General features: G+C 41.4%; 1 protein-coding gene across 5 annotated transcripts in view; it reads right to left on the bottom strand.

Moving 5' to 3' along the window:
* ARHGAP26 (Rho GTPase activating protein 26) overlaps nucleotides 1-17,404 on the bottom strand; it is a 475,515-nt gene that overhangs the window by 201,893 nt on the left and 256,218 nt on the right. For all 5 annotated transcript variants that reach the window (XM_070374544.1, XM_005904294.3, XM_070374543.1 and 2 more), the window contains exon 12: nucleotides 10,889-10,925. In XM_070374544.1, the coding sequence (XP_070230645.1) occupies nucleotides 10,889-10,925 (37 nt within the window). The remainder of the gene's footprint in view (nucleotides 1-10,888; nucleotides 10,926-17,404) is intronic.

Below are 17,404 nucleotides of genomic sequence, written 5' to 3'. Positions count from 1 at the left end.
CACAGAAATAAAATTACTTAAAGACTTAAATATAAAGACATGACACCATAAAACTCTTAGAAGAGAACATAGGCAAAACATTCTTTGACATAAATTGTAGCAATAATCTCTTAGGTCAGTTTCCCAAGACAAAAGAAACGAAAGCAAAAATAAATGAATAGGACCTAATCAAATGCACAAGCTTCTGTACAGCAAGGAAATGATAAACAAAACAAAAAGACAACCTATGGACTAGAAGAAAATATTTGCCAATGATGTGACCTACAAGGGCTAAATTTCCAAAATACACAAACAGCTCATATAACCCAATAGCAAAAAAAAGGCGGGGCCCGGGGGAGGGGAGGGAGGAGGGACAGAAGACCTAAATAGACATTTCTCCAAAGAAGACATAATTTCTCCAAAGAAGAGATACAGATGGTTAAGATGTATATGAAAATATGCTCTACATCACTAATTATTAGAGAAATACAAATCAAAACTACAATGAGGTATCATCTCACACCAGTCAGAATGGCCATCATCAAAAACTCTACAAATAATAAATGCTGGAGAGGGTGTGGAGAAAAGGGAACCTTCCTACAGTGTTGGTGGGAATGAAAATTGGTGCAGCCACTACAGATAATACTGTGGAGGTTCCTTATAAAACTAAAAATAGAGTTATCATATGATCCAGAAATTCCCACTCCTGAGGATTATCCAGGAAAGACAAAAACTCCAATTCAGAAAGATTTATGTACCTCAATGTCCACAGCAGCACTGTTTACAATAGCCAAGACATGGAAGCAACCTGAATGTCCACTGACAGAGGAATGGATAAAGACGATGTGGTACATATATACAATGGAGTATTACTCAGCCATTTAAAAAATACTGCCATTTGCAGCAACATGAATAGACCTAGAGAATACCACACTAAGTGAAGTAAACCAGAGAAAGACAAATATTATATGATATCACTTACATATGGAATCTAAAAAATAATACAAATGAACTTATTTGTGAAACGGAAACAGACTCACAGACATAGAAAACAAAATTATGGCTACCAAAGGGGAAAGCTGGAGAAGGGATAAATTAGAGGAGTATGGGATTAACGGATACTACTATATACAGGCTAGATAAACAATAAGAATTTACTGTATACACAGGGAACTATATTCAGTATTTAGTTATAACCTAAAGAATCTGAAAAAGACTATGTGTGTGTGTATGTATATATATATATATATATGTATTACATATATATATCAGTTTTATACATATATATAAAACTGAATCACTTTGCTATACACCTGAAATTAACATAGTACTGTAAATCAACTATCCTTCAATAAAAAAATTTTCAATTTAAAAAAGTATTTGTTATTTGTAAAGCATACTATGAGAAACAACATTTAAGACTAAACCATTATTAATATTTTAAGTGTCAATTTTCTGCCAATTAACCTGTATACTTCAATGCAATCCCAAATGAAAATTTCAAATTTTTGAGGAAATTTTTATGTAGAAGGATAAAGGTCCACAATCAGCTAAGTCAACCGTTGAAAAGCAAAGAGAGGAAACTCAAACTACCAGATATTAAGACTTGCCTCAAAGTCATCCTATTAAAATCAGAGAGGTATTAGCACAAGAACAGACAGATCAGGCCAAGGAAATAAAGAGCTCAGAGACAGAGCTCAGATATGCAAACACAAGAAAGCTGGTATCACAAGTAAAAGAGGGAGAGAATAGATAGCTTCACACATGTTGTTGGGAAAACTGGCTTTTTAAAACAAAATTGAATCCTTATGAAACACCATATACAAAGATAGATATCAACTGGAGAAACCGAAGTGTGAAAGACAAAATCATGAAGTCAATAAAAGAAAATGTAGGTGTAGGTGCACATCTTTGCAACATGGGTCAGGAAGGCCTTTTTCAAAACACAACTTGAAAATCACAAACCAGAAGGAAAAAAAAATCAAATTTATAAAAAGTAAAGCTTTATACTCAAAGATATCAAACATAATATCAAATGTCAGATGGCAAAATAGGAAGATATATTTAAAATCTACAACAAGGAATTAATATCTAGACTATAGAAGGAATTTTATAAATCATCAATAAAAAATGGTAACTGCAATAGAAAAATGGGCAAAGGACACAAATAGGCAAAAAGCAGAAGAGGATACCCAGTAAACTCATCAGTTATCAGAGAAGTACAAATTAAGACAACAATGAGCTACCATTTTATATCTACTAGACTGGTAAAAAATTACAAAGCTGAATATAATGGCAATAGCTGACAGGAATGAGGAAATGGAAACACTGGGCTGGGGAAACTGTGAACAGGCTACTTACTCTAGGTCACAAAGGTGAGAGCCTTCCTTCAAACCAAGTACACACACACACACCCTCTGACTGACCAGCAACTCTCCGGGAGGGTAAACCCCAAGGAGATTCTCACACAAGGGGACCTGTACGAAGATGTCCACTGCGGTACGGTAATGGTGATGAAGAGTGGGAGGGCATCTCTGCCCAGTGCTACACACTGTGGAGCATGCAGCAGACAGAAGCCACTGTAAGTACACAGAGGAATATGAGCGGCTCCCAACACAACACTGGAGGAGCAGGGCAGGAAACAGAACACAACAAACGCTTGTATAACTTAAAACACAGGTAGGTAAGAGACTGACTGTCCAAGAATACACTTTAAAGATATACAATAGAACAGTGTGAAGGAGGACAGGAATAGGAGGTGGGAAAAGAATTCCAAGGGAATGAGTGAGTGAACACGAAGGAGGGAAGGGAGGAGGGAAGGAAGGGAGGGAGGGAGGGAGGGGTCATGCACGACAAATCTGGGAGAATGATTAAATCATTCTCTCTGTGCCTGAGATCCAAACAGAGAAGAAAGAGGAGGGGGGAAAGGCTCTGCAAAGAAAGGTGCATATATTTGTCTGCTGGCAACCTCTCCCTGGCACCGGGCCACCTGGAAAGTACCAGCAGCTGCCAGACATTATGTATGGCCCTGTTTTATACCCCACAGACACAGTAAGGCCTGAGAGAAACTTCAAGAGAAAAAGCAACAAATTCAGCCCTGTCCCCAAAGGAATTCCCTTTTGCTACCTGTCTCTTCAAACATTCTGGTTCTGTGATTAAAATGTTGGCACTCAAACTCCCACCAAAATATATTCTATAAAGGAAAATACTAGACATTTGGAAGTTGGCTATCAGAGGTGAAAAGCACTCCTGTCAGACTGACTTTTTTCCTTTAAAAAGTTTTGATGGTCCTATAAACACTTGCAGAACAACCAGACCCTGGGCAATAGTGCTTCCTGTGGCGATGAGTGCTATAGTGGGTGTGCAGTGAAGCTGCAAATTACTGCCAGGAGGAATAAGAAAGGGACAGCACTCTGGAGAGGAGGCGAGGCGAGGTGAGGCCAAGGCCTGTGTGATGGGAAGAGGGGATCCTAATGTCAAAGGTCGGGAGAAAGCACCAGTCCAGAACACTCCTCTGGTTTTGCCAGCTTGGAAATTAATGAACAGAACATCTCTTAGGATAGCAATACCCTAGAAAAACAGTTTCTGTGAAAAGTGCTCCTGGAAAAGTGGTCAATATGTTTAATATCTTTTTCTCTCCCACTTCCTAAATGAAAGGGTAAGCAACTGAGGAATCATCAGAGACTCGAGGCAGCCAACTCTCTGTGCCCTGTGGGTGACAGGATGCCAAAAGCAAAATGTTCAAGTGTCTGTGTTTCCCAAAATGGAACTTTCTGCATTGCCCTTTTCCTAGGGAGGTAGAAAATCTTTTGTGGTTAACAGCAAAGACGTTAGAGTCAGACAGCACTCAGATTAAATACATCTCCCGAGTTTACCAACCTCAACTTCCTAATCTACAAAGTAGGTCAAGAGCACCTACCTCACCCAGCACTGTGAGCATTAAATGAGCTAATGTGCATAAAACACGGTGAAAAACTGTAAGCAACTGATAAATGCTACCTATTAATAGCTATTATTATAAAACACATACCCTCTGTTGACAATTGAAAGTCTAAAGAATATTTAAAGTAGAAGGTCAGCATCTTGTAGTAACCTATCCTCTATCCTGCAGAGAAGGCAATGGCACCTCACTCTAGTACTCTTGCCTGGAAAATCCCATGGATGGAGAAGCCTGGTAGGCTACAGTCCAGAGGGTCACTAAGAGTTGGACACGACTGAGTGACTTCACTTTCACTTTTCACTTTCATGAACTGGAGAAGGAAATGGCAACCCACTCCAGTGTTCTTGCCTGGAGAATCCCAGGGATGGAGAATCCTGGTGGGCTGCAGTTTATGGGGTTGCACAGAGTCGGACACGACTGAAGCAACTTCAGATGCAGCAGCAGCATCCTCTATCCTGAGTAACAGCTTGCTGACAAATGTATTTCCAGACTTTTTTTCTATCAATATATCTAGACAAGTCAAATAATTTTAATAAATGCACCATTCCATGATCTGAATTTTCAAAAGCTCAATGAACAGTATATGGGGGACACTGCTTCTGCAAATATATCAAGATCTCTCTCATTCTTTTTCTTTTTTGGGGGGGTTTAAATGTTTTTTTAATTTTATTTTTTTATTGAATGATAATTGCTTTATAGAATTTTGCTGTTTTCTGTCAAACTTCAACATGAATCAGTCATAGGTATACATATATCCCCTCCCTTCTGAACCTCCCTCCCATCTCCTTCCCCATTCCACCCTTCACCCCTCTAGGTTGATACAGAGACCCTGTTTGAGTTTCCTGAGCCATACAGCAAATTCCCGTTGGCTATCTATTTTACATATGGTCTCTCATTCTTTTTAAAGGCTACATAGTATTCTATGATACTTTTAATAAACTTTCTACTGAACATTTGGATTGTTTCTAGTTCTTCACCTATTATTATCAATGCTCTGGTGAACTTTTTTTTTTTTTTTTTTTAACAGAAACATCTTTGTGCTCCAATCTATTCTTTAGGACAAATCACTAGGTCAAACGATATTTACTTTTTTTTTATTATTATTAATACTTGGTGAGTTTTTCTTTTTATTTTTAACTTATTTTATATTGGGGTATAGGGCTTCTCTCAGAGAAAGCAATGGCATCCCACTCCAGTACTCTTGCCTGGAAAATCCCATGGATGGAGGAGACTGGTGGGCTGCAGTTCACAGGGTCGCTAAGAGTCGGACACAACCGAGCGACTTCACTTTCACTTTTCACTTTCATGCATTGGAGAAGGAAATGGCAACCCACTCCAGTACTCTTGCCTGGAGAATCCCAGGGACGGGAAGCCTGGTGGGCTGCCGTCTATGGGGTCGCGCACAGTCGGACACGACTGAAGCGACTTAGCAGCAGCAGCAGCAGGGCTTCTCTGGTGGCTCAAATGGTAAAGAATCCGCCTGCAATGTGGGAGACCTGGGTTCAACCCCTGGGTTAAGAAGATCCCCTGGAGGAGGGCACGGCAACCCACTGCAGCATTCTTGCCTGGAGAATTTCCAATGGACAGAGGAGCCTGGCAGGCTATACTTCATGGGGTCGCAAAGAGTCAGACACGACTGAGTGACTAAGCACAGCACAGCACATAGTCGATTAACAACGCCATGTTAGTTTGTACAGTAAACTGTGTCCTGGGGAGTACACTGCATAATACAGTGCTGAGGTTTACAGTAAAGGGTTAAGTTATACATATACATGCGTCCATTCTTTTTCAGCATATATTCTTTGGGCTTCCTAGGTGGTGCTACTGGTAAAGAACCCACTTGCCAATGCAGGAGATGTTTGAATTCTTTTCCAAACTCTTTTACCATTTAGGTTGTTATATAATATTAAGCAGAGTTCCCTGTGCTATATAGTAGGTTCTTGTTGGTTGCCCTTTTCATACTGTTCATACTGTTCATGGGGTTCTCAAGGCAAGAATACTGAAGTGGTTTGCCATTCCCTTCTCCAGTGGACCACATTCTGTCAGATCTCTCCACCATGACCCGCCCGTCTTGGGTTGCCTCACAGGCATGGCTTAGTTTCATTGAGTTAGACAAGGCTGTGGTCCTAGTGTGATTAGATTGACTAGTTTTCTGTGAGTATGGTTTCATTGTGTTTGCCCTCTGAGAAATAACTTCAGAAAGAATGAAGGGATGGAGCCAAAGCAAAAACAATACCCAGCTGTGGATGTGACTGGTGATAGAAGCAAGGTCCGATGCTGTCAAGAGCAATATTGCATAGGAACCTGGAATGGCAGGTCCATGAATCAAGGCAAATTGGAAGTGGTCAAACAAGAGATGGCAAGAGTGAATGTCGACATTCTAGGAATCAGCGAACTGAAATGGACTGGAATGGGTGAATTTAACTCAGATGACCATTATATCTACTACTGCGGGCAGGAATCCCTCAGAAGAAATGGAGTGGCCATCATGGTCAACAAAAGAGTCTGAAATGCAGTACTTGGATGCAATCTCAAAAACGACAGAATGATCTCTGTTCGTTTCCAAGGCAAACCATTCAATATCACAGTAATACAAGTCTATGCCCCAACCAGTAACGCTGAAGAAGCTGAAGTTGAACGGTTCTATGAAGACCTACAAGACCTTTTAGAACTAACACCCAAAAAAGATGTCCTTTTCATTATAGGGGACTGGAATGCAAAAGCAGGAAGTCAAGAAACACCTGGAGTAACAGGCAAATTTGGCCTTGGAATACGGAATGAAGCAGGGCAAAGACTAATAGAATTTTGCCAAGAAAATGCACTGGTCATAACAAACACCCTCTTCCAACAATACAAGAGAAGACTCTACACATGGACATCACCAGATGATCAACACCGAAATCAGATTGATTATATTCTTTGCAGCCAAAGGCAAAAACAAGATCAGGAGCTGACTGTGGCTCAGACCATGAACTCCTTATTGCCAAATTCAGACTTAAATTGAAGAAAGTAGGGAAAACCACTAGACCATTCAGGTATGACCTAAATCAAATCCCTTATGATTATACAATGGAAGTGAGAAATAGATTTAAGGGCCTAGATCTGATAGATAGAGTGCCTGATGATCTATGGAATGAGGTTTGTGACACTGTACAGGAGACAGGGATCAAGACCATTCCCATAGAAAAGAAATGCAAAAAAGCAAAATGGCTGTCTGGGAAGGCCTTACAAATAGCTGTGAAAAGAAGAGAAGTGAAAAGCAAAGAAGAAAAGGAAAGATATAAACATCTGAATGCAGAGTTCCAAAGAATAGCAAGAAGAGATAAGAAAGCCTTCTTCAACGATCAATGCAAAGAAATAGAGGAAAACAACAGAATGGGAAAGACTAGGGATCTCTTCAAGAAAATGAGAGATACCAAAGGAACATTTCATGCAAAGATGAGCTCGAAGGACAGAAATGGTATGGACCTAACAGAAGCAGAAGATATTAAGAAGAGATGGCAAGAATACACAGAAGAACTGTACAAAAAAGATCTTCATGACCCAGATAATCACGATGGTGTGATCACTGACCTAGAGCCAGACATCCTGGAATGTGAAGTTAAGTGGGCCTTAGAAAGCTTCACTATGAACAAAGCTAGTGGAGGTGATGGAATTCCAGTTGAGCTATTCCAAATCCTGAAGGATGATGCTGTGAAAGTGCTGCACTCAATATGCCAGCAAATTTGGAAAACTCAGCAGTGGCCACAGGACTGGAAAAGGTCAGTTTTCATTCCAATCCCAAAGAAAGGCAATGCCAAAGAATGCTCAAACTACCATACAGTTGCACTCATCTCACACGCTAGTAAAGTAATGCTCAAAATTCTCCAAGCCAGGCTTCAGCAATATGTGAACCGTGAACTTCCTGATGTTCAAGCTGGTTTTAGAAAGGCAGAGGAACCAGAGATCAAATTGCCAACATACGCTGGATCATGGAAAAAACAAGAGAGTTCCAGAACATCTATTTCTGCTTTATTGACTATGCCAAAGCCTTTGACTGTGTGGATCACAATAAACTGTGGAAAATTCTAAAGAGATGGGAATACCACAACACCTGATCTGCCTCTTGAGAAATTTGTATGCAGGTCAGGAAGCAACAGTTAGAACTGGACATGGAACAACGGACTGGTTCCAAATAGGAAAAGGAGTTCATCAAGGCCGTATATTGTCACCCTGCTTATTTAACTTATATGCAGAGTACATCATGAGAAACGCTGGACTGGAAGAAACACAAACTGGAATCAAGATTGCCGGGAGAAATATCAATAACCTCAGATATGCAGATGACACCACCCTTATGGCAGAAAGTGAAGAGGAACTCAAAAGCCTCTTGATGAAAGTGAAAGTGGAGAGTGAAAAAGTTGGCTTAAAGCTCATAATTCAGAAAACAAAGATCATGGCATCCGCTCCCACCACTTCATGGGAAATAGATGGGGAAACAGTGGAAACAGTGTCAGACTTTATTTTTCTGGGCTCCAAAATCACTGCAGATGGTGACTGCAGCCATGAAATTAAAAGATGCTTACTCCTTGGAAGGAAAGTTATGACCAACCTAGACAGCATATTCAAAAGCAGAGACATTACTTTGCCAACAAAGGTTCATCTAGTCAAGGCTATGGTTTTTCCAGTGGTCATGTATGGATGTGAGAGTTGGACTGTGAAGAAGGCTGAGTGCCAAAGAATTGATGCTTTTGAACTGTGGTGTTGGATAACACTCTTGAGAGTCCCTTGGACTGCAAGGAGATCCAACCAGTCCATTCTGAAGGAGATCAGCCCTGGGATTTCTTTGGAAGGAATGATGCTAAAGCTGAAACTCCAGTACTTTGGCCACCTCATGCGAAGAGTTGACTCATTGGAAAAGACTCTGATGCTGGGAGGGATTGGGGGCAGGAGGAGAAGGGGACGACAGAGGATGAGATGGCTGGATGGCTTCACTGACTCAATGGACATGAGTCTCAGTGAACTCCGGGAGTTGGTGATGGACAGGGAGGCCTGGCGTACTGCGATTCATGGGGTCACAAAGAATCAGACACGACTGAGGGATTGATCTGATCTGATCTGATCTGTTGGTTGCCCATTTTAAATACAACAGTGTGTACACATCAATCAAAAGATGTTTACTTTTTAAAGGCTTCTGGTACCTATGTCCTAAAGGCCTTACAGAATGGTACAACCAGCTGGCATGCCCACCAGCAGAATCCTGGTCATCTCTCATATCTATTGGCACTTATCTCAAGGAGAGACAAGCAGGTTTGTAGGTCAAAAGTTACAGGCCAGCTTCTGGTCTGGGGGCGGGAGCAGGGGTGGTTCTCCATTCATATATGTCTCAACCCCCACAGTTCTGGGTCCTTTATAACAGACATGGGTTGTAGGCTGGGCCGTGGGGTGGGCATCTACCTTCTCCTGTCCCGGGGGTTCGCTGATCTCCCTGCAGGTAAACCACCATGCTCTCATTTTATGAGCACTTTTGAAACCATCTATCAAGGTGCGTTGCTATCCTCTGGGTGGGCCAAAGCAAGACCATCTTGATGCTATCTTTCCTGGGAATCTGGACCTTCAAAAGAGTGAGGCAAGGACTGAAAAATTCTATGGGCTTTATGATCCTGCAAGTATCATCCAGAGGACCCTTTCCCGTTGGTTCTCAGGTCTCCAGAACTGTCCGGCTTTCAAGCCTTCGTTCTTCAGCTCTTCCTACCTTACTTTGAATTACTCTGAGGACTTCTATATTCCTTCATTGTTTTTAATATTGTTTTTGCTATGGCTATTTTAGGACAAGTTAGCCAGAGTTGATTTCAGATATTCTAAAGCAATCCCACCTGATACAGAGGGGGAAAAAATGACCTGTTTCTTTGAATATTTACTTGAAAAAAAATTTCCCTTGTTCAATTCCTGAGGGGAAAAAAGAAACAACAAAAAATAGTTTTCCTCCCCTAAAGCCTCTGAACTTACCAACAGCAACCATTCCAAATTACTTAATATTTTAAAACTTCTGATAAAAATCTGTATTTTGGAAAGAATGAAAGAAGGAAAATCTCTGCTCCATAATGGATTTCACACATACATAAAATGGCTCATCCTTTTGTCCACAAGAAGAGGCACTGTTTTACTGACTTTTCTGACAATACTAGAATTCATGGGAGGGCTACCTTGGAATCTTTTTCCAAATGGATTTTACAAAAGCAAATCTGAGGCAAGGGGACAGAATTTCCTTTGTACTCTGGTAGCAACGTGGAAGGAATGTGTTTTTTCCCCTATGCACCAAGTAGATAATCAGCCTAAACACTTAGCAAAAGCAGTTCCATTTTAATCCCATCATCTTTACAAGGTTACAGGCACCCTTGGAAACCACAATTAACCAGAGTACTCAGAGCCAGTGGTAGGGGAAACCTGCTGTATAATGCTACAGAGGCTGCCCAGGGTCACTCCCATCAAAACGGAATATTATTACAGAGTTCACCGTCTCCACTCATAACTCTCCAGAGCAGCAACAAGGAACAGAGTTAGTTACTAAGTGATCACTAAGATGGTTCTTGCCTCTTCAGGCCTCTGAGCGAGACTGTGTGGGAGGCAAAGTCAGTTCTGGACAGGGTGCTGGGGGAGCTGGGTATTATTGGATTAAGTGACTTTTAAGTGGTGACTGGAGCTACATTCTTAAGACAACACAGGATTAACTGAGATAATGTACATAAACATTCTTTGCACAGTGTGAAGGGTTATACAGTGCAAGATGTCATCACAGCCATGCCCCTCAGGCTCATTGACCCTCCTGACATGGTATATTTGGGCAGAAGCAGCTCAGACTGCACTGGGGGAATGGGGCCAACCCAATGTGCCCACAGCACCTCCTGGTGGTTCTTCCCCAGAATGGCAACTTCACCAGGCCCAGGCCCACACCCAGCTGTAGGAAAAGTGTCTAAGCAACATACTTACTCCCTTCGCTCTGGCTGTCTTTGTTTGAGTTGTAGACCTGGAAAACAGAAATAACATTTACTTGTGTGCATTTTATACCACCCAACAGGTTCACTATACAAAACCATTACATTCTCCTTTTGTCTACCGTGTGCTAGAAAATGGAAGGCAATTTCTGGCCCCCAAATGGAAATTTCTTCTATTATTACTCACTTCCTAATATTTACTTCAGGAGAAGCGATGGCACCCCACTCCAGTACTCTTGCCTGGAAAATCCTATGGACAGAGGAGCCTGGTGGGCTGTAGTCCATGGGGTCACTAAGAGTTGGACACGACTGAGCAACTTTCCTTTCACTTTTCACTTTCATGCATTGGAGAAGGAAATGGCAACCCACTCCAGTGTTCTTGCCTGGAGAATCCCAGGGACGGGGGAGCCTGGTGGGCTGCCGTCTATGGGGTCACACAGAGTCGGACACAACTGAAGCAACTTAGCAGCAGCAGACTTAGCAATATTTACTTTCCCTGTTCAGAGAATCATCTCTGGAGCTTTACTGTTAAAAAAAAAAAGTCATATACTTCCTTAAAAAAAAAAAAACAAAAACAAAAACTAATACGTGTATATAAACTAAAAGGGAGAAAAAAATTAATTAGTTACAAATCATTAAGCATTAACTGCACAGCAGGCAACTGCGCTAAGCAATTCACATGAATTATCTCAAATTATCTATGCAACAATTCTGTTGGGTAAGAACTGTTAATATCACTGATACACAGATGGAGAATTTGAGGCTAGAGAGGTTAACTAAGGTCTCACAGCTAGTGCATGGCAAAGTCTGGACAAAGATACATTACAAACTGTTAAGTGTTAACACAGGGGAATGGGACCAGTAACTTTTTACTGCGAATTTAAATGTTATAAGGAGAACATACTACTTTTACGACAAAATATCCTTAACTGATTTATACAAATCATAAAAGGGAATGTGTCCCAACATAAAACAGACAATGACACACTGGAAGAGTTGGCAAGCTTTTTCTTGCAAAGGACTAGATGGTAAACATTCTAGGCTTTGTGAGCTAAGAGGCAAAAGCCAAACCAATGATGATACAGGGACTTGAAAAACAAGAAAGACCACAAATTTTCACAATTTTTTCCTGACAAAATTCAAATAGAGTAAGTTTTGAAAATACAGGTATAATATTCCTAGCAGGGAAAATCAATCATTGTTTCATGGCTGTCTTTTTGGGGGATGCTTGGCTTGGTTCTTCCAGGGGTTATACAGCTGGTTCTCAACTGTAAGAGTGGCCATCACAACCATTGGGAGTATCTTTTCTCAGGAGTATAACTTTCTGAAATACAGATAAGACTAATGAGAAAAACAGAATTTTTATAGAGGGAGGATAGCATTTAGCTTAAATAGATTTCAAAGTGTTTCCTATCACTGAGTCAATAGCAAATGTTCACTTGTAAATACCATGTTGAGCTCATGGGCTACAAAAAACAGGTAGCCAGTTGGATTTGGCCTGCAGGGCAGGGTTTGCCAATCCCTGATATGCTGACATTATTAAGTAAGATGATAAAACCTCTGATTTAGGGGGAAAAAATCATAGCTCCAAAATCTTTCTTTGGTGCTTATGATCCTATAGATATGAAAAGGCATAGGATGAAGTTGGTGATAACAAAAAAAAAAAAAGGATATTTCCAGTGATTGTAATGGTCACTGTTGGTTGAGAACCACTTATTTAGCCCTTAGAGAAACAGAGCCAAGCAACTCTGAAAAGAGAGCCATGATATCCTAAGGGGGCTTCTTATCTGCTAGTAAGTATCGGTGAGACTGATACTGATACTGCTGGTCAAGAGCTAAACAATAATTCCAACATGGCCCCCAGTTGCCTTGCGTCACTGGGTAAGTCTCTCACCCTCTCTGCATCTCAGCTGCCCCATCTATAACCTGAAGGAGTCAGCCAAGAAGGTCTTTGAATGGTCAAACAGATAATTTGACAAATCTCCCATTTTATGATTATTATTCATTTCTCAAAGATTGTACAAAGATACAGGCACATACTGAAGGTCAGAAAGATGAGGATAAAAGGGGTTTCTATATTTCAGGCACCACTGTCTGATGAATGAAAAGGCCTCAGACCAGAGGAGATAAGAATGGGGCAAAGAGAGAAGCAGAAACACAATCCTGCAGAGCCAAATGGGTACAGGTCAGACCAGAGACCCACAGTCAATGGCGTGCACTACAGTTGGACAGGTAGCTAAGGCAAACACAGGGGAAGAGACCATGCTTGGGCAAGTACTTTTTCTGGCCATCCCTGCTCACTTCATTCCTCCCAATAAATTCACACATTCTATTCCAGAGAATCCTGCTCCTGTTTCTAACTGGCCAGAAGGAATAGCAAAACAAAACAGGGCTTTCAGCCCTCCTTAATTAGGAGGTGAATTTGCACCAAATTACTTTCCTTTAAATGTCTCCTAGGGCTCAGGAGGCCCCTGCCTAGAACACTGAGGTATTCCCCAAACTGCAGAGTCGCAATCAATGAGCCAAAGGTGCCAGGAACATGTGCCGCCTGGTACTTTGAAGGCAGGCCATTAATCTCTGTCTGGTTTGGGTAAATGAACCAAAGAGAACGAGTTTGAAATGAAGCTAACAAACCATGCCTGCCAGAACAGCATGACTACATGGCCTGACAAGGAAGGTCCGGGTAGGGAAGCAGCCTCATCATCACACAGGCTGGATGGTGGTATGGGAACATCGCTAAGTGGAAATGGCTTTGTTCACTGGCACTTACCAAGTGCCATGCATGACATCATCAAATCTTTTTAACCACCTTGTGGATTAGCCACTAGTGTTGTTTGCATCTTATGGACGTGTAACTGGAGGCCAGAGAGGTTACACAGTTTATCCAAGGACAGAGAGCTGGAAGGTGGTGTACTGGTATATCTTGCTCCTGCAGGGAGGTTCCAATTGTCCTTTACTTTCCTAGGCAGTGGCAAATGCACACAACTACCAAGCTGTACTAGTAGCCTATGGTTTATAAGTACCTTCCATTCCGGCAGAAGCAAAGGGCATGCAATTCACCCCTTCAGAAATGCTCAGTCTGTTCTGGGAAAACCGTGAGATCTCACAGTTGCCCACTAGTGCCAGACTGAGGTTCAGAGACAAGGGCAATTTCCCCAACTAAAAGGTCCCTTTGGCAGCGGCTTCTGCCTTAGGATTGATTAGTAGAGTTATCTCAGGTTCGTATGCCTTCAAGTAAATCTCTAAGAGACTATGTCTTAAAAGGATAGAATTCAACTCTCCAGGACCAATTCAAGGTGACATGAGTCACTCAACAATTCCTGAGTTATGACTCCAAGGAAGAATGAATCACAACACACGAACACAACAACCCAACTTAAGCTAAAGTCCATCCATCCTGCTTAGCCAGAGTGCTCTAAAGCCTGGCCCCCATAGTTAAGCCTCTTTTGGCCCTCTGGCTTTCCATAGTGCTTTCACTCAGGGAGGCTCTAGTTTCAGCTGAACTCTGTACCTGCTGCTGCTGCTGCTGCTGCTGCTAAGTCACTTCAGTCGTGTGCGACTCTGTGCGACCCCAGAGACGGCAGCCCACCAGGCTCCCCCATCCCTGGGATTCTCCAGGCAAGAACACTGGAGTGGCTTGCCATTTCCTTCTCCAATGCATGAAAGTGGAAAGTGAAAGTGAAGTCGCTCAGTCGTGTCTGACTCTTCTCGACCCCATGGACTGCAGCCCACCAGGCTCCTCCGCCATGGGATTTTCCAGGCAAGAGTACTGGTGTGGGGTGCCATTGCCTTCTCCCTATACATGAGGATTTGTTAAATATCCATACCACTGAATATTTGTTTTCAAGTGTATACTTCTAGAGAATACAAACTACAGATTTACTTTATGTTATGAGGGTCCATCTGAGACTCATTATAAAATAATTACAATAGCAATGATGGATTTAATACAAAGGATGATGACAAAAGACTTATCATATGTCAGACACCACTCTGAGCACTCTAAAATGCATTATCTTGTTTAGTCCTCACACCAACCTAATTATTCCTGACATATAGATGAGAAAACGGAGGCATTAGAGAGGTTAGGTCATTTGCTCAACGTTAGGCAGCTGGAATTGGGCAGAATCCAGACACAACTCCTACAGTCTGTCTGCAAAGCCCAAACTCTTAATAACTAACCACGTGATACATAAGACATGATGATGATGATGATGATGATGAAGGTGATAAGACGTCATGGGCAGCTAGGGAAGGTGAGTCACTGGCATAAAGAATTTGCCATGAGTCAGAAAATGAAATTGGGAATTGCCTTTTGATTCCAGCCTGAAGCATTCACCACTAACCCATGTGACCAGCTGACATCTAACCCAGAAGTAACACTTCATATTCTTTGAACCACAGGGCTCAATTCTGAAGATAAACACCAGGGCAGGAAAGTAGGTCTTTGATATAAATCACAGGATACTGCAATTCTGTGAGACCTCACCCAGAAGCTACAGTGGGAATACAATTTAATTAAATCAAAGGAGGGTGAGGAAAGCCTTCATATGCTCCTATTGCATTAAGGCGTGATTTTGCAATCAGTTCTGTTCACTGATGAGCCAATTCAATTTACGTGTCCCTAGAGAATTAAGAGAGCAGAGTTATTTGGGTTCCCAGAATTTTTTTCACAGCTGTCCTTTATCACCATTATCCAGGCCTTACCAAGAAAAGCACAGAAATTTTTTAACTTATAAATTAAAGGCATAAGTAAAGCAAGAATTAGACAAAGCAATCTCACTTTTCCCTCTGACACACAGCTGCATTAACACTTGGCCACATCACATTTTGGATCAAAATCTGCACAAAAGGAAAGTGCTGGAGAAATAGGTTCATGGACAAATTCACTTAAAACTGCTGTTCCTATCTCAGCTGCATGTGAATTCACATTTAAGCTTTGTCCTTCTCAGGTCTCTTCCAAGTAGCTTGGAACATCTAAACCCCTCCCATCAGGTGGTTCCTCTTACGTGTCCATGTGGAGAAATACAAAACAGAACTACCTGCCCATACTCCCAAACACTGCCCAAGCTGCCTCTACACCATCAGAGACAATTTCTGTCCCTCCTCTCTTGTGACACAATGGATCCACCATCACTAGGGCTTGCTCTTTTAAACTCTCAGGGGTGACAGATTTATGCTCATATGCTGCTTAGGTTCAAAGCCCAGCTCTACCAGTTACCAGCTATAGAGTTCAGTCACTTCACATCTCTAAACCTCAGTCTTACCTAGTCTAAAAGAGGGACATTAATATTCCCTGTCTCTTAGGGTCATTGTGAAAATTAAATAAGACAACAGATAGAAAACATTTAACATAGAGGGTAGAATACAAATTCTATGGCCCATAGAGAGCATTCTGTAAAGATGGTCTTTCATCGCCATCACCACCCTTCCCCTTTCCTTCTCTTCAGACTTATCCTCTATGGGATAAATGGCTAAGCACAGGTCTGTGGTTTGAGGGATACAGTGACAGCGACCTCATTAGCCATGCAATTTAACCAAATGAAGCTAATTAAAGGACTAAAGGAAAGGAGACCATCTAAAGTCAACTTGCCGAGCAATAGTTGTCAATGTTTTTTAAAACATCAGTCAAACATAAAAGTAACTACTCACCACACTTTTTCACCACCAATTATATGCCAGACACCACACACAGCATTTACATGAATTATTTTATTTCATCCTCAAGCTTATGGGGTACTACTACTTCCTCCACTTTATACCATCATGTAGATAAATAAGTTTCCAAAAGTTACAAAAGCCAACAAGTGGGAGAGCTTTCTAGTCTAGATTTGTATTCAATCACAACTTCATACGACTCCTCCACCCAGTCCAATGGAAAAAAAAAAGTTTGGAAATCAACAAAGAACTCAAAAGAAGCTAAGGAGTAATTAAAATGGCAACAACACAACCATTATGTAAGAACAGAATTTCCACCCAATTTAAACATAACAGTAATTCTATAAACTTCCAATTAATACAAGTATGGCAGTAACTGAAAACCACAACCAGCTGGAGACACTTTGGGATGCTCAAAAAACATCCTTCACAAAAGCTAACAGCACAGACAGAACTAGCAGCAGTGCCCAGGATGGTGCGGTAGACAGATCTGTGAGCAGAGCACCACATTTGAATTTAAACAGGCTTAACATAGGGACTTTCAGTAACACCCACGAGAAGTTACTAGTAAGATACCCCTCATTTGTGCACCACCAACCAATAATGGACATGAATTTTTGCATCCAGGAGACCCTCTCTTCTCATATAAATGTTTTCATAGGTCAGCCTTCCAAGGCAAAAGAAATAAAAGCAAAAATAAATAAATAAACAAATGGGACCTACTCAAACTCATTTGTTATTCAGTCACTAAGTCACGTCTGATTCTTTGCAACCTTATGGACTGCAGCATGCCAGGCTTCCCTGTCCTTCACCATCTCCTGGCATTTGCTCAAATTCATACCCATTGAGTCAG

Source organism: Bos mutus, chromosome 7, assembly GCF_027580195.1.
Source record: "Bos mutus isolate GX-2022 chromosome 7, NWIPB_WYAK_1.1, whole genome shotgun sequence".
Lineage (NCBI taxonomy): Eukaryota > Metazoa > Chordata > Mammalia > Artiodactyla > Bovidae > Bos > Bos mutus.
Note: the sequence above shows the minus strand (reverse complement) of the source record. Positions and strands in the feature narration are given on the sequence as shown.